This window comes from Mastigoproctus giganteus, chromosome 6, assembly GCF_048544385.1.
Source record: "Mastigoproctus giganteus isolate SK-2022 chromosome 6, ASM4854438v1, whole genome shotgun sequence".
In the NCBI taxonomy this organism is placed as follows: Eukaryota; Metazoa; Arthropoda; class Arachnida; order Uropygi; family Thelyphonidae; genus Mastigoproctus; species Mastigoproctus giganteus.
The window spans coordinates 5,708,542-5,727,125 of record NC_143580.1 but is presented as its reverse complement, the minus strand read 5'-3'; the positions used below and the strand labels follow the sequence as shown (position 1 = coordinate 5,727,125).

General features: G+C 40.7%; 1 protein-coding gene across 1 annotated transcript; it reads left to right on the top strand.

Moving 5' to 3' along the window:
- The first annotated feature begins 1,054 nt into the window (after window positions 1-1,054).
- LOC150083852 (venom protease-like) lies at window positions 1,055-8,876 on the top strand. Its single transcript, XM_090375815.1, has 8 exons — window positions 1,055-1,196; window positions 1,554-1,636; window positions 1,752-1,871; window positions 2,304-2,377; window positions 7,626-7,759; window positions 7,925-8,181; window positions 8,285-8,436; window positions 8,644-8,876. The coding sequence occupies exons 2-8, from the start codon at window positions 1,570-1,572 to the stop codon at window positions 8,806-8,808; spliced, it is 969 nt and encodes a 322-aa protein (XP_090231941.1). The 5' UTR covers window positions 1,055-1,196; window positions 1,554-1,569; the 3' UTR covers window positions 8,809-8,876.
- Window positions 8,877-18,584: the final 9,708 nt, after the last annotated feature.

Genomic DNA, 18,584 nt, shown 5'->3' with positions numbered 1-18,584 from the left:
ATTATGATCTCCAACTAAATGTATATATATATATATTGAAGGAAGGCGCAAAGGATATAAAATTGGATAGATTCCAGTATAAAATCTTCAATCATTTCAGAATAATTTGCTTTACATTAAAACTGTGAATTAATGCGGTTAGTTCACAGTTAATTCATTGAGTTAATTCACTCAATTAATTCAGTTTTTATCATATTAAAACTGCATTAATTGAATAGTGGTAAGTTCCTTAAAATTGACCACACACATGAACTTTAACACAGTTTGGGTCAAAGAACAGATGAATCACAGATTTTTTGAGATAAGACGAGCTCTTTCTAAAAATAAACAGGAGGTGTCGTCGGCCCACCTTATCACTTGCATTATCCCTCACGATGGGAGGTGGGTCAAGGTCAGAAAGACTTTCCTTGTTAGTGGAATTACGAGAGGGACAGTATGGGGTCAATTGGGACAATAGGAGAACGCAAAGATAGCATGGAAAAAGAAAGGTACAAAAATAAAATAAAATAATAATGAGAAAAAGAAAAACAGCTGTAAGACTATAAAAAATGTTGTGTACTCATGGTCGACCCTATAGTTCATGGGGGCCCTTGCGCTGCGGATATCTTACCTTGCTGAGATCGAAGGAGGGGTCTTCGTTTGGATTTGGGCCTTTTATTTTGAAAAATGGATTATTATAAATTTGCTGGCCTTCAGCAGTAATACAGTCTGTCTTTCTTCGAACCAAAATCTCTCCCCCCCCGACTGTGTGGATATCTTTAAAGCCTAAACTTTGCTGTCTGCTCAAATATTCCTCCTCTCATTTGATTTTTCATTTTCGGTGAAAATGCTCAGTTATCTGGCAGTTATCTAAAAGATACAACGTTGGTTTTCTTTGTCTCAAGGAAGTTCAGTGCCCCCCCTCAGCAAGAAGGAAGAAATTCTGCTAAGCTGGTGTTGCTCTCAGTTCTTGCAATACCGGAAAAGAGGTAGTGGAGAGATACTGATGACGAATTTCCGTTACTGGTTTCTTGTCGTTGTTTTGAATAGGACGAATCAAGTTCTTGCTTGGATGGGCCAAGGGCATGTCAAGTTCTTACCACACGATCACCTCCGGGCACCACTGTCAACTCGATTGCCGCAACCAGCAGTATAAGGTAATCAAACAGCCATTTTGTTCTGCCAGTAGCCCTCAACCACATCGGCTGTTCTATCAGGTAAGAGCCAATGAGTTGCGTTTTATATGACAACGCTAACTCCAGCATCTTCTCATTAATTTGTTCTGTTTATTTTAATAACCTCCGATCTCTTGTAATATTTAAACCAAACACTTCAAAAAGGTAATTGCAAATTTTACAAATATCGCTTTTGCGAGCTTCAATATACGTTCACCATTATCCAATTTTCAATTAAATACACTAGATGGCGCTTATGACCATTGAGAACATAGTGACATCAGATCTAAAGTGAAACTTGTTTGGTTTTCGCATCCATTTCTTATGTTAAATAGAAATTAACTCAAATACATTTAAAGTTTCACTGGATTCGCCTCAATTTCACCTCAATCTTTGCAGGTAACTTGAATGCAAGATGACCAATGAGTCGATATTTGTAAGAAGTTTATTGAAATGGATATTGGTGTGCTTCTGTCTGGCAGGTAAGGCCCTTGAACCATTTTACCGCAATGTACCACTTAACTCCTGTTTATATTCTGTAAATGTACCAAAAGCGCTATAGTTTATTACTACATCATTTAAATATTTTGTTTTCAGGAGATGTGGAACTCTTTCGTCTCCAAGATCCGGACCAAAGACTGGACGATAATGCTGTGCCACTGCATGTTCCAAAGAATTTTTCTCGACCTCGCGTACGAAGACAAACGTGGAATGGAGGTAAGAGTCGTAAAAGAACCCATTAAATATGCTTAAATTCATAAAGGTAGTCTGGAACCAGTGGGAGTTCCAGTTGCAAACTTCCTGGATTAATTAAACTCAAATATTGGAGTTTTCGAAATGAGTAACTCTTCGTAGATGAACTTCGGTTCGCCTCAATTTCCCCTCTCCCCCCGAATAATTGGAGGTGGCAAGAATTTCACCTGATCGTACGTTTATGTGTAACACTCATAGAATAAAACTATGCGCTGTTATATTGGCTGCCATTAAACCACTTCCAATGGACTTGTAAACTCCCTTTGACTCTAGTTGGCTTTGCTGGATTATAGAAAGAGTTCATCTAATAAATATTATAACTGGTTGCATCATATATTGCTTTATCTATGAAAATAAGTATTTTTGTGTCTCAGATCGCTATCCGTTTTCTTTCAGAATGCGGGGTCTCTTTGAATCCGGGGTTTATTGGTTTTGGACAGCCTGCTCCTAATCGAAAATATCCGTGGATAGTAAGTACTATTTATTAAGAAGTTTCTTGTTTAAGATAAAATTGCTTTTTTTAAGCTAAAATGAAAAATTAAACATTGGAAAATTTTTAATTAACTTGAGGACATTACGTGGGAAACTATTAAGCAGTGATTATACTCAATAAAAATCTCTTAATCACTGAAATATTTAAATTGTTCAATATTCCTAGATGTATATAAATGAATAGATAAATTTAAGTTTTAAACAATCCAGCAACTTAATAAAGGCTAAGATCTAAATTTCTTCTTTGAATCCAGCCTCGAAGATGGATTTCAATATGTAAGTCTGAAACGTAGAAGGTTTATTATACGAGGGACGTTCGAAAAGTATGTGGCCTAAATATGAAGAGTTTAGTTGAGGAGTGTGGTAACATGTTACTTTTTCAACGTAGTCTGCTTTCGAGTCAGTACACTTTTACCACTGATGCTGCAGTACGATGATTCCAGCTAAGAAGAAAGCCCCTCATGGGCCTTCAGTCATTGACAGGTTGTAACTTGGCAATCACTCATAAACAGATCATGCACACTTTCAACAACTCCTGGAGTGAGGGACTTTGCAGGTCTTCCACAACGTAGGTTGTATCTTCCAGGCTGCCCCTCCCTCGTTTAAATTCTGCTGTCCACTTCATGACCATTGAATAAGATGGGGAAAATCTTACTCAATGTTGTAACCATATCCTCATGAATTGCATTTGGCGTCGCGTCTTTTTTTTTTTCTCAAATATTGGATGAGTGCCATTCACTGATTTGTCCACCTTTCCTCATTCACACAACTTTGTGGGCTTCAGGACCTGAAATTTAAAAAAAGAAGTTATTGAAACTGCAAGAAATTTGGTGAGTTACTATTTGATGTGTTATACATTAAGTACAGAAATTTTTCGCACTGTACCACTACCCATTCATACTCAGGCTATGAACTATTCAACCCCCCTCGTATATTTGGACTACACAGTACATAGTGTTTAGGGAGGTTTCTCACAACTCGGCGATCAGTTCTCTTGTGTTGAATATAATGTCCTGTAAAGGCCAGATAGTGTGTGATATGGAGTATATGTAGTGTAGTAGTGTTTAGTTTTGTTGTTCATCTGGCCTTTTAGCCTAGGGGATCCATGGATCCCCTAGGCTAAAAACCAACCCCCCTAGTTTCTTTACCAAGAGCGCGAAGCTGGACCAGGTAGTAGAGATTAAGTACTCTGGCTAGGCGAATCCTGGTTTCGCCTCAGTTTACCAGGGAGGATCTATAAAAAAAGAAGCATCGCTTTTATTGGAAAGGAGATCGTGGGAGATAGCATAAGATTGGGAATACAGAGAAAAAGGCAAAGAAGGCGAATGATAAGAAGACTTCCAACAGGAAAAGAGGAGTCAAAGGGACAGAGGAGCACTCCTGTAGAGGAAGCCCATCCTCTACAGGCAGGAACTGTTAATTAAGAGCAGAAAAAGATTTGGGTCTGTAGAGCCCGCCAGACGAAAGGTTTGGGATGAGAGATGGAGGAAGTGGCTAATGGAAGGGTTTCAGGCATTACTCACTGCCCCCCAATAAAGACATAAGTAAAGGTGTTGTATGAAAGGGGGGGAGGCGGTATGGTGCCCTTTGTAGACATGTAAGTATAAATTCCACACTGGCAAGACCAGCTAGAGCCAGTGTAGCATTAATAGAAGCATGTGATGTAAGGAAGTATGCTTAAACAGTATCAGGCAAAAAATAAACAAATAAAAAATTCTCATTTCAACCCATTCATTCCAAATGTTTGTCAAGTTCTGCCTTGAATCTATTTAAGCTATCAACTTCTACAACGACAGATGGAACTTTGTTCCAGCAATCAACCACCCACTGGCTAAAGGCAAACTCCCGCACATCTTTTCTACAATGTCCTTCCTCAATTTGAATTTATGCCCCCTCAAGTGCGAAATCTGGACTACACGAAAAATCTCATTAGCATTGAGCTTGCTCAAACCATTTAAAGCCTTAAACACTTCGATCAGATCAACTCGCAGGTGCCTAGTCTCCAGACTTTGCAATTTGCGGAACTTTAGCCTTTCTTGGTAATAGCAACCTTAGTTCTCCTCACCAATCTCGTTGCCCTGCTTTGTACTCATTCCAACGGTTCTACATCCTTCCTAAAATGTGGCCTCCAGACCTGTACACAGTACTCAAGGCATGGCCAGACCATTGCCTTATACAAAGGTATAATCACCTCCTTGTCCCTACTAGCAAAATTCCTGTATATAATTGACAAAACCACATGAGCTGCTTTGACAGCCTATCCGCACTGTTTAGAAAAGTTCATTTTTCACTGCACAATTACCCCCAGGTCTCTTCAATCTCCACTATCGTGAATGTAGTAATGCACAGTTCATACGTTACTCTGGGGTTACTGCTACTCATATTCAGTACTTTACATGGACATTAACCCAGATATACCTTCAGTAATATCATTCATAAATATAGAAAACAGCAATGGGCCCAGCACAGACCCCTGAGGGATACCACTAATAACATTAGTCCACGAAGAGGTGTCCATTGGTTACCATTCTCTGTCTTCTCCCACACAACAATTTGCTTCCAATGCCACACTGCTCCAGTTTGTGCAGCAGTATCAAAAGCTTTTCTGAAATCTAAGTACATGATATCAAAAGTATTTTTTGCATCACCTGCTGTGATTAGTATATTGAAGAAACAATTACTGTTGTGTTATTATTTGCCCCCTGCCGTTCAGTTGCTCGCGTGCTGCAAAAACCGCTTGTGCATATTCATCGATTGACCAGTCGACGAATTGCTGGGCAATTGCACTAATGGCAAAGAGTGACGTCAATGTCACTCCCCCATTTGGTGGTACTGAATATTGGCTATTTATGAAGTCTGTTCAAGGCTGTGCGAGAGGTCGCAGCAAAAAGTCCTACAGTTGCTGTCCGTTGCTTGTGCCCCTTCGAGTATCTGCGCAGCTGAACCAGAGACCTGATCTACAATTTTCTCCACAAACACCGGCAACCTGCAGCCAGATTATGTGGCAAGGGCAGTCTGAAGGTAGTGGATGCTGGGGGCACTATCTTCACCTATAGTAAGGAGATATTACGAGGAGGGTTCCCAACTGTATTTTGTGCCCAAGTTCCAGAGAAGAATTGACGAAAAAAAAAGTTTTATTAGGTTTTTTTACCAGTTTTTCCCTCGCTAAAACAGGTTTGAACTCGATCCGTTTTTACATGGTTTGGAAGAGTGGTGGTCTAACTTCTGTGCTGATCGAAAGTACCCCTAACCTGAGTTAGTGGAAAGAAATGTAGAGATGAATAAGAACGTCAGTATGGCGGTCAACGTACATTAACTGTTTCCCCACTTTTCTTCGAGATACTGTGGATCGAAATTAAGTTCTTCTTTTGCCACTTAAGTACAGACTGTCTGGTGGAAGAATTCTTGTGACAGCATCATAAGAATCCTCCAATCTTAAGTGTAAAAAATTGAATTAAATAATAATTGAAAAATAACATTACCCAACATGATTTTTACCTCCAGAAAATCAATGCTTGCTTCTGGTCAACTTTTAGGTATAGAATTTAAAATCAATGATAAAAATTTCCTATGAGGTCTCAGTATTAAGATATAGATAGATAATTGAGCTAAAAGTTAAGCAGGCACATCATTACTGTTCTTGCAATATATTTTGATTTTGATGCACTTTTCCAGTGTTTCTAAAAACACTGGCACTTATCCAGTGTCAGTGTTTTTATTAATTTTATTACACCATTCAACTGTTCACAACAGCGCCACACGGCAAAGAACTGTCAGTACCTGTGCCACCACAATCTTGGGGTATTGGAAGTAGTGATGAAGGTACAGAAGAAATCATTTTACCAGATGTCGCGGAACCAGGTACTTCAAATGATTTGGACTACGAGCCAGAAAAAGAAAAGGAACCACACTACATTGAACAAGAAGAAGAATTGCGACTTGAACTGAGACTTGGGCTCCCAAAGAGAAAGCTGAATTACTCGAATCCAGACTACAACAGTGGAACTTACTCGCCAAAGGTACAAACATTACAATATACCGTAAGCAAACGAAATGAAGAGTTTTCAACATATTTTGCAATGGAAAACAACATCTGTGTTTGCAAAGACATCGTTGATGGTCTTATGCACGAGCTGAACATTGATCACAATACCTCTGTATGGCGTTTATTCATTGATGCGTCAAAGCTAGGTTTGAATGCAGTATTGCTTCATAATGGAAATACTTTACCATCAATTCCTCTTATTCATGATGTTGGCCTGAGAGAAACTTAAGATAGCATGTCCCAGATTCTTGCTGCTGTATGTTACAATGACTATGGTTGGAATATTTGTGGTGATCTCAAAGTGATTGGACAGCTAGTTGAGTTGCAAGGTGGTTTCTCTAAATACTGTTGTTTCCTGTGTTTGTGGGATAGTCGTGCAACAGCCAAACACTATGTGGTACAACACTGGGATAAGAGAGGAATATATCCCCCCCCCTTTACACAACAAGAGCTTGGACTGATTAAGAATTTCACTAAGACACTGGATAAAGAAAGCAGAGGATTCGCATATTTACTGAAAATGTTTCCAAATTTATCTCATGCAAAGCTGAAGGAAGCAATTTACGTAGGTCCTCAAATAAGAAAGCTCCTAAAAGATGAAGAATTTCAAAAAAACCTGAATGATGAACTGGCTGCGTGGATATCTTTCAAGGCTGTGGTACACGGATTCCTCGGAAAGAGATAAGAACTGTGAGCAACTGGTGACAAACTTGCTGAAACGGTACAAGAACATAAGTTGCCGAATGTCATTGAAAATGCATTTCCTTCATTCCCATCTGGATTTCTTTGCTGAAAACTTAGCAGATGTCAGTGATGAACAAGGAAAGCGCTTCCACCAGGACATATCTGCAATGGAAAAATGATACCAAGTCGCTGGGTCTCTGCCATGATGGGAGATTACTGTTGGTTCCTTAAACGGGAAAGCAATCTGGAGTATAAAAGGAAATCATTGAGTTGGAAACTTGTCTAAGTAACATATATTGTGTGTAATAATTACAACTCTGCATGCTGATATTGTATTAAAACAAGGAATTTTTGGGTAGTGTAATTTATTAAGTTTATTTTTAGTTTTAAAATAAATTAAATTATTTGAAATTTAAGTTTAAATTTTTAAATTGCCAGCGTTGTTTTTTAATGTATTAATTTAATGAAAAATCGCTCATGAAATTAATAATTTATAGGTGGCGCTATATCAGGTTTATCGTCCTCAAAGAGGTCAGCAGACTTTATTCTTTCAATGTGGCGGGGCCCTTGTTTCTCCTCGATATGTCCTCACAGCGGCTCATTGTCTTGTGAATATTAACGGAAATAATATGTAAGTGAAAATATGTTGTGTGCTTTTAAAAATTATGTAAAGTGGTTAAATTTCATCTCGGAATTTTTTGACTAAATATTAACTCGAAAAGGATGACCTTGAGAAAAGGATCCTTTCGATGACCAGTCAAGGGCGCCTTCAACTAACTTTCTCTTTGAACTTCAGGTCACCAAACGAACTCAAAATTAGACACGGATCCGTTCATCTCGAGTATGGGCAGGACTACAACGTCGAAAATATCATAGTCCACCCTTATTATAACAAGGATGACTTGAGCAACGACATCGCCATTGTGAAGCTAACCAATGATGTTAGGCCTGCTGAGGATGACGTCATGCCAATATGCCTGCCATCTAACGCTACTCTTGATAATATACTAGATACGACGGTCTCAGTTGCTGGTTGGGGACAACTCAATCCAGGTAAGGGGAACAGCATAACTGGTGGAAGAAATCTATGATTCAAATTGACTTATGATGTTTTTATGTCTTCTGTTATTTACTGATCGACTGTTTTTGTCAACAGGGGGCGGTTCTGTCCTTTCCTTGCAGGAAGCCAACATTCCGATTGTAAGCAGAAGGCATTGTGAGCCAGTTTCGCGTCTTGTGACCTCTAACGACAAATGTAGGAGTTATCTCTGTGCAGGAGACATCGATGAAAGAAGAGGGGCATGCAAGGTAGATTATTAATTCGTTAGAACCCCCTTTTCATATCAAGGAAGCGATCCCCTTTTCCAAGGATGGAAAAGGGGATCGCATCCTTGGATAAAATTAGAATCCCTTTCCAAGTTTAAATATCGTATTTATTTGGACATGAAGCCGCATTTTGGGGGTGGGAGAGTCACAGTATTTCCACAATGTTGACTATTATTTTGATAATTGCAGGGTGACTCTGGTGGTCCACTGATGTTAAGAGAATCTGGGGACAGATGGACTATAATTGGTGTGGTGTCAGCAGGATCTGAAGAGTTTTGCCAATCTCGAATTCCCGCCATGTATACCAGAGTCTCGCAGTTTATGAACTGGGTTCGGCAGTCCATGAGATCATAAAAGACTCAAACCTTTTTCTGTCTTCTTAGAATATACGTACAATAAATATCTTATGTGTGGTTTCCAAAGTCTTGGCTTATTTTTATTCTATCCAACACTATGAAACACAATTGTTTGGAGTGTTGTGAGAATGTCATCCCCCGATGAAATAACAGAGGTTGAAAATTACTGTGACACATTGATAAAGAGCACTTCCTTTTTAGGCTTAATATTCCTTCATTATATTGGGTGCTTCATTATATTATAATTTTTTTAAATATTATATTATAATATTATAATATATTATTAAATATATTAAATAATATTTTAATTATAATATTATAATTAAAATATTATATTTTTTACACCTCTGCTATAAGAAATTGATGTAAGTTTTATTTTAAATAAAATGTGAATTCGCGTAAATGGTCCTGAAAACAAAACTTACGAATAGGTGGCCGTCTCTTGGAACTTGATGAATCCGACTGCCCGCCCCTTCTGAATTAACTCCATTCTGCCCTTGAGGAACAACTGCTAGAATATTCCATAAGTCATGTTCTCCTTCAGCTGGAAAATATATAATGAAAAATACAATCGTTTAAAAGAATTAAGAGATTTGGAATTTGGTGCGTGTTTTTGTTGAATATATATTTGGTAAAAAGAAAAACATACTTACCTAAACTTGGTAGATAATAATCGGTGAATGGATTGTTACCCAGTTGTCCAGTGCTTCCAGGTGCACTTTCACTTTGCCCTAGATTAAAGCCAGGAATTTTTAGGAAGTTATTTTCTCGTACACCTAGGAAACATTTAAAAAAGTGTGGTGTCACTGCAGACTCCAATAAAAAATTCACCTTAAGATTGTTAATGGCTCAGAAACTCAGTTATAAACAAACAATCTTGATTGTACAGGTGACGTGTGTACAATGATGTCAATACGGCAGCAATGCCAGGGGGTTACAAAGGCTGGATTACATAGGTCAGTATTAGGGGCATACAATATTAAGGGACAAAGACATAGCCAATGAAATGAAGGTGATCAATTGTAGTCATTAAACATAGGGCACTAGGAATTTATTGGTGTATAACGTGCCACTGTCATTGGACTTTACACTTTAAGGTTGCATCAGTCAGGGTAGCTGCATCGATCACTTTCCGATGATATCCGGTGTTTTTAAGGCATTCTGGCAGGTGACGGATTTGCCATTTTCTTTTATACCTCTTACTAGTGGAAAATTTCAGGAGGAATTGGTGGGATTTCAGTTTTAAATCATCAATGCCTTCTAGCCTGATTAGCTTTTGGTTAGGCAGGAATTGATTAGATAAGACAAGCCTGTTGGAATTAGCGATCAGCACAGGTGTGAATCATAGATGGGGTTTAGAAATCTACCAAGTGCAGCTTTTTAAGGGGTTAGGCTGGGGGATATATCCAATCATCATTTTTGCAATGAAGATGAGTCTTTCTTTTCTTTCAACAAGGATGGTAGTCTTTTTATGGTTAGCGATAGTGGAGCGTGTGCCACTGTCTTACGTATGGCTACAAAACTAAGGGCAAGCCCATTCACCCCAACCTGCTGGAAGTGCTTCCTGTGCAACTGCGCTAGTGACCATCCAGGACAAAAAAAGAAGCCAGCGTATGAAGTGGAGCATCGAAATGAATGCGTTCTTCATACCAGCACATTACGAAATAATAAAGCTAGAGACCGATATGACAATGTACAAGATGAAACTGCGCATAAAGTAGTTGGAACGATTCCCGTCTGTTCAGGTCATCGAACAGCGAATTGGACCAGAGACAGACCATCATCAAGACGAATCTGATAGCTATTGCAATCTTTGAAAAAATCAAGCAGGACGTGAGCGAGCAATTACGAAGAACTTGGATGACATTGAAGTGGAGGAGGAAGAGCAAGAAGAAATGCAATCGAGAGCAGCCGAAGTGGACAGAGTGTAGAATGTGTTTAGTGTCAAACGGCACCAGGGGTTCCCCTCATCTCCACGTGCTATACATTGTGGGTGTGAAACAGAACACTGTCAATGCCAGAGGTTTAAAAGTGTATGGATTTTGTACATGTGTAGTGTCGTGTACCGTTGTTCACCTGGTCCCTCTAGCTGCTGGGCCCCTATGGGACCCAATGTTGCCCCACTCCGCCCCGTGGAGGCAGACCAGGTACACCATTATTATAGTTATTTACTCTGGCAGGTCCTGCCCCCTAATTTCCTGAGATTTCAGTGGCAAGGACCTAGAGAAAAAAAAAATCGCTATAGATAGGGTCAGCCAAAACAAAAGGAGTACTAGTTGGGCGATTTGATGTTATCAAGTTTTTGGGTGTAGGACTCAAGCAATTTGGATTTGATTCAGACGCTAGTTGTAAGTTAGAGAAGGGGAAGGAGACTGAAGACTGGGGGGAAAAGATAGGGATGCAGGGTCCATAGAGAAGATGACCCCAAGTCAGTGGAGTAGGCCCATGCCCTACCAGAGTGAAAAAGATGGGTGGCGAGGGGAGAGGACACCAGGGGTAATCCCCCCCCCGTCGGGGAGTGGAGGTAAAGGACCACGCAAGGGAGCGTGGCTATGGAGGCCTAATGGCAGCAGCTGAGCTGTGCTGGTGGGTTCTGTCACTTCTGGGACGAAGGAAGAAAGGAGGTTTTTTTTTTTTTTTTCTCCTGAGAGGACTGTCATATCCAGGAAGTTTCTTACTTTGACCTTCAATGGGTGGTGTTTGGGTGCCTAACCCGTCTAGCAGTGAAGACAGACTGCGCAAAATCAGTAAAGGTGGCATAGCGCTGCTCGTCCATTATAATCAGGTGCTCACAATGCTGGGGATTTTCTTGGATTTTAGTGGCAAACCTTAGCCGGAACTCATCATATTCATGGCAATCATACATCACCTGATCCCACGTTTCTTCAACCACGCAGTGACACAGCGGATCTTCTTCTATGCCTAGGGATGTTAGGTTTGCTTTAAAGGGTCCGTGGCCTGTCAATAGAAATGTAGTATGGAGGCCTGGTGAGTACCAGCGAGGAGGCTTTGGACTGATGAGGTTCACAGAGGGAATGAACTTTTTGGTTATCAATCAAAGTTCACAGACGGAATGAACTTTTGGTTAAAAGTTGGTGGTGTCCCATGTCTCTTGCCAGGTCTTGTACATAATTTCAGAGATTCTCTTCCTTTCCTGTTTGGGGTTGTTATCAAGGTTAAGAGTGATACCTGCTGTTTCGGTGGGAATACTCTTCTTCAACCGTTGATATAATCCTCTTCTTATTACCTCTAGGTGTAGGGGTATACATCCAGCTAGCACCTGTAGAGCTGGGATGCTTACTGTACGGCACGCCCTTCTTACGTCATAGAACGCTGTATGGAGTCTAGTTTACGGCGATTTCGGTTGAGGGAAGCCCTAGTACACCATACTGAGGCTCAATAGCAAGCTATTGGGACAAATATGGCATTATAGATGAGGGCCAGAGCCCGGCGCTTAAGCCCCCAGTCTGCACGGCTTATACGGATGATCATGGCCGAGTATTTTTTTATTTTCTGTGACATATATTTCAAGTGAGGATGGAAATTCAGCTTCATATCTAAGACGATTCCTAAATACTTGATTTCTGGATATAATCTTATGGAAGTGTTGTCAATTTTGATAACCAGTGGTCTTTGTAGTTGGAGTGTTCCTTTGAGTAATATAGATTTTGTTTTCTCTCCCGAGATCTTTAGTCGGTGAATGGCTGCCCAATCTTGGAGCTTAGTTAGTGCGCAATTTGCACACACTCCTCTAGATCAGCTCTTGTGTCACCATGCACCACCAAAACCAAATCGTCGGCAAACGCAAGGGGTTGAGTCATCCTCAAGTCCATCCCAAGGAACTCGTCAAGGACGATGGACCAAAAGAAAGGCCCCAGGACCGAGCCATGGGGACAGCCTCGGGAGACCTGGCTAGTGACAGATTTGTACCTGGTACTAACATGGACAATGCGATGTTTCAGGTACTCTTTGGCACAGCTATAAAGGTTGAGTGGTGCTTTGGCTTGTCGGAGTCTTCTGAGAATACTCGGCCACCACAGCCGATCAAATGCTCCAGCAAAGTCAACTGTAATGGCTAGCGTATACTTGGCTTGAGTGCTTGAAGCAGTAGATATTAATTTAAGAAGAGCATCTTCAGTGCTGCAACCAGCTTTGAAACCGTACTGCAGTGGAGAAATGAGGTTTTCTTTAGAGTAGCATTTCGACAACCTGCTGAGTAGAAGCCTTTCCAGAAGTTTGCTAAGGACGGGCAAGAGAGCAATTGGCCTGTAAGATTTTGGCTCTTCAGGTGGTTTGTCTGTGTTCTTCAAGATGAGTTTAATGCATGCCTCCTTCCAGATAGCAGGAAAGTGGCCTTCCATTAGTCATCTGTTGAAAGTGGTGATCATGGTGTTTGGGAAGTAGGTTGCAAATTTCTTGATAACATCCACCTCGAGGAAGTCATTGCCAGGAGTTTTATTTTCATTAGTTTTGTCCAGTGCTGCTTTTAGATCGTCATTTGTAAAATGTTCTTCAGTATTTTCTGTTGTATAAGAATCGTTAGTGGTAACAATCTGTAATTGCTCTTCAGTTAGCTGTGCATCATCTGATGGAAAGAGGGCATTTAGCATGTTGTGGACAGAGTCCTCCCACGTGAAGGTGAGAGAACTATCAGGCTTTACAGTTGTACTGAGGACTACTCTAGGGAGTTTGTTCACAACGATACGATAGACAACTCCCCAGGGGTTATCATTTCCTGTGATCGAGACCGAATTCTGCCATGAGGCTTTTTTGCAGCGTCTAATCATGGTAGTATAACTGTTCCTTAATAATCGGTAACTGTCTTTTGCGGTTTCGACCTCCAAGGGTGGGAGGTGAGCACGGGCTCTCTGAAAAGTCTTACGCGCTTGGTGGACTCTCTTCCTCATGTCTTGTAGTTCAGCATTCCATCAAGGGACTGCGTTTTTGAAGGGGATTGCCATAGCACAGGCCTCTTTGATGGTATTGGAGAGGGAAACTGCACAGTCCTCAGAGGTGATGTGATTCAGTTGTGAAGAATCTTCATGAAGTCTTCTTACAAGTTCGGCTTGAAAACGTGGCCAGTCAGCTTTCTTTATGCAGAATCGCGCTACATCCATTGGTATTGGGGGAACGCGATCCACAGAGCTGCCAAGAGAATAGGTGATCGTTCTGTGGTCATAAGTGGTCCATGCTTCATTAACCTTCCACTTGCTGAACTTTTCAGAAATAGTCGGCATGGTCAGGGTGATGTCGATGGTACTTTCCCAGAGGGTGCTACTGTATGTGGGGAGATTTCCAGGCTGGTTGAGTACTCGTAGTCTGGAGGCAAGGATGAAGTTTTCAAGTTCCTCCCCATTTCGAGTGACCGTACGATAAGGTGTTTGACTATGCCACAAGGGGGAGCAATAATTCGCGTCCATGGCTATGAGTAGCTAACCCCTTGAGAGAAAGTCAAGTGCTGTTTGTATTATGGCTAGTTAGTTAGTTAGTTATTTGGTTTTTAGGAGCATTAGCAACTAAGGCCATATTGCTCCTGTATTATGGCGATCGCAATTGAGATGTCTTCACCAGGTCTACTATAGAGTGAGAGCAGATGTAAGGATCACATGGCAGTAAGAACTTGAGCACAGGCACTAAGGGATGTACAAAGTGGAGCTACTTTAGCTACAGAGATTTCAGTGTTACTGACTAGGATTGTGGCCCCTGGTGCATCTGTAGTACCTTAAATGATTTTGCATGAAGCTGGATAACCTGTGACCTTACCCTTGTAGGCATAAGGCTCCTGGAGCATAATTATGTCAATGTTTTCTTCCTCTGTTTTTAATTTAATTTGTTCAACCACTGCTCTGGCATGCTGTGCATTAATCTGCAAGAAATTCAGCTTCTTCTGTGTTGGTGGTTGGGTGGACCGTCTATCCATAATTGGTTCTGTCTTGGTATATTCCCTTAAATTTTATATATACAGGGCAGTTTGCATCCTTGACGGAGTGCAGATGGAGTATTTTAGACCATTCGCAGTTTGCGCAAGCTGCTGGTTCCTCCCTTTTAGGACAGTCTTTAAAATCACGTCCCTGCTGGGCACAGTGACCACACGTTGTGACCCGTTGATTACAGGTGTGCGATGTGTGCCCAAATTGCAGACACCTGAAACATTTGGGAACTGGAGCCGAAGTGGACATAGTGGCATAGTGGCATAGTATTTAGGTTCAGGCGCCACCGGTGGTTTCCCAGATCTGCACCATATGTACTCTGTGATGAAATGCAGAACTACTGCACAGCCAGAAAAAAGTGTAATGTCTGGTAATGTAGCATTGTGCTTTGCTCTGTTGTTGTGTCTGGCTGCTTGGCCGCGGGGCCCCTACTGGGACTCCACGTTTCCCGCCACAACCACTGGGAGGTTAGCCAGGCTGCCCATTATACTCTGGCTGCCTCTGCCAGGGTTGCCTGAGATTCCTGACAGAAGCCATAAAAAAATAATAATAAAAAAAATAAAAAAATAAAAAATAATAAAAATAATAATAAAAAATAAAAATAAAAATAATAAAAAAAATAAAAATAAAAATAATAAAAAAAATAAAAATAAATTAAATTAAAAAAATGAAGAGTGAAAAAAAAATGAAGAGTGAGGAAAAAAAAAAAGTTGAGGCTGTAAAAAAAAAAATAAAATAAAATAAAAAGATAAGAGAGCATATGGGGGAGTAAGAGAAAAAGAAGAGGTCAAAATGTGGGGAACAGTAGTTAGAGTGGACCAAAGAGGGAAGGCAGTCCACTATAAGGAAGAGGATGGAGAAGGAAGTTGAAAATTACAGGAGCAGGTGTTCCTGTGTGTATCCTGCAACCAGGGTGAATTGCATTATGCTATCCCAGTAGGGGATCGCGGGGTTGGCACGTTATTCTATTCTGCCCTGAATTCCGCAAGTCTTGCTCTTCTACAATTGAAAACAGCCTGGGCCTAGCGTGTTAAGGCTAGGTAAGTGGCCTCTTCTTGAAGTAAAGTTGGCTCCTGATGCGGGGGTTTCCTTGAATCTCTGTGAGGAATTGAAGTCTGGAGTTGGCGTAAGTGGGACACTCGTACGAAAGGTGTTCCCAGGACTCCTCTTCACCACAGTGGCAATATGGGTTATTTTCTATTCCCATGGCTGTTAATTTTTGCTGGAAAGGTCCATGGCCTGTAAGCAGGAAGGTTACTTGCAATCCAGGCGAGTACCAGGGAGGAGGCTTTGGGGAAGTCCTACTTATTGAGGGAATAAACATTTTCGTGATTGCTCCTTTCGGCGTTGTGTCCCATGTTTCTTGCCAGAGGTTTTGTAGGTGGTCTGCAATTTTTCTTCTTTCCTCCTTAGGGTCATTTGCATGGTTCAATTGCAGGTTTAACAATTGCGTTGGGATTCCCTTCTTCAGGCGCTGGAAGAGACCCCTCTTGACAACTTCCAGATAGAGAGGTAAGTATCCTGCAATGACTTGTAATGCAGGGGTGCTGACAGTACAGCACGCCCTGGTGACCGATAATAACATAAATCTTTGAATGAAATCAAGCTTGCGCTTGTTCCTTTCCAGGATTGCCTTTTCACACCAGATGGAGGCTCCATAGCACACAATCGGGACATATACTGCCTTATATATTAATGATAGAGCTTTATTTTTTAGCCGAAGTGGACAGAGACGAGCAAAAGAAATTCAGAATAGAAGATTACTTCATATTTCAGGACTTTTGAATTCTCTTCTGAAATGAAGTGTGGTCTGCGCGAACAGAACATTGGTATCGTCACCGTCCTCCCCCACACCAGATTGAAAAGACCAGGGTTCGAATCCCATCGATGACGCGAGGAACTTTTAATGTGGGCTTTTTTCACTTCGTGGCTAAATTAGTCGTTCTCAGGGATAGATAACAAGGTTTTTTTGTCTAGAAAAACAAGTAAATCCATCAGAGAACATTTCAGAATAGAATACTATTGAAAGAAGGGGCCCTAATAGAATTCGAGGGAATGGACCCCACATAGACCCAGTGATACCGACACAGAGATCCAATAGAATTGTGCTGCCATAGCAGCCAGTAGGATTAATGGAAGAGAAACGAGAGACCAGCAGAAGAAGAAGCGAAAAAAACAAGGAACCGAACCGCCAGCTAGAAGATAGAAGAAATAAGAGTCAAGATAGGCCAATTGACCCAGTGCCAATGGGGTAATAGAAGTATGAACTTGATTTAAAAGTTAAAACCATCCTCAAGAGAGAAAATGTCCACAGCAAACAAGAGACCGAAGATCAGAGAATAGAAGAATACCTACACACATTGAAGCAGAATCTCCTCACACTCAGCAAGATACTACGCCGATGCAAAGAGAGCTCCCAGAGCTAAACAAACAACCAAATCTTCGATGAAATCCAAAGAGCCTTCTACAGGAGTATCGCATAATACGGGAGAAATAGAAAACGACCACCTGAAGAAGACGATTGAGGAGTTCTGAGGAAACATATGGTTTCCTCAGAATTCCTCAGATTCGGGAAGAAAAAGGACAACAGTCGATCAGGAAGTCTCTCAACTGGCGAACCCAGAAAAAGATAACTTTCACAAATATTGCAACAATATTTTAATAATGTTGCAAGAATATCACTTACACACGTGAGTAACCTGCAGAGCAGTTCACCCAGATGATACGTCACGCAAAGACAATGCTTGAATCAGACTCTTGTACACGGCCTACCTCGACTACCGGAAGGCTTTCGACTCGGTGCTCCACAGCTCTCTGATAGAGACACTAAAGATCAACAAAGTCAACCCGACCCTGCACAATCCCTAAAACCAGCCAGAGCAAAATGGAGGACCGCCATCAAAGTTCAGAACATCACAACCAGATCGATACCCATCAGAAGAGTAATCTTCCACGGAGGTGACCTGAGCCCACTATGGTTCTGTCCAGCACTGGTGGGGGGGATAATATAATGTTATTAACTGCAATTCACAGAAGATTGCTACCTTTCCTTGTGTATCTGTTATTTAGATTTTTCTTAGGTGCCCACACACTTACCAAGGCCCACTTTTTGCCACCTGACTGCTGTACACTGTATATCTCAGAGAAGATTCTCAGGATCGTGAGGATAATTTTTGTTTCCTTTGTTTCCCCTTCGTCAGTTTCCAGGATTCTCTAGCCAAATTGTGGGAGAGCAAACACTTAACTAGGCAAGCAAGACGTGTGTTGCTTAGAATAACAGGACTCAAAGTGAAAATAAAACACGAAATTTATTACATACAACATAATATACAACTGAATTAGAAAGCATATGATCGTAATATACAAAGTTGACTCAGAAATACCTTGCATATATTATTCTTATTCCAGCTTTACTTCACTAGTTAATCCGATTTGACAATTATACAAAGAAACATGATTCATTCTTCTTGTCTTATTTCCTAATCAACTCCTAACACTTGAACATTCACTATATCTATTTCCTTTACTTCTGGATACAAAACTGTTTCAAAAAGTAATAATCAAATATGCTATATTCATCATTCTTTGTTCTCGCTACACTGTTGCAATATACTTCTAGACCAATCTTCAGTATCCTAAAGTCCGTCCTTGTTACTAATCATTCAGATAAACCAATCTTCATCAATTAAAATCAGAGTTGTTCATATAACTTCATTATCTATAATTTAAAACATATTCCAAATCTTTCTTTATTCTAGTGCTACCCCTTTCAATAATTACCCTACTATTTTACTAACAGTCCTTCTTGTTAACTTAGAATATATACCTAATATATCGCTCACCT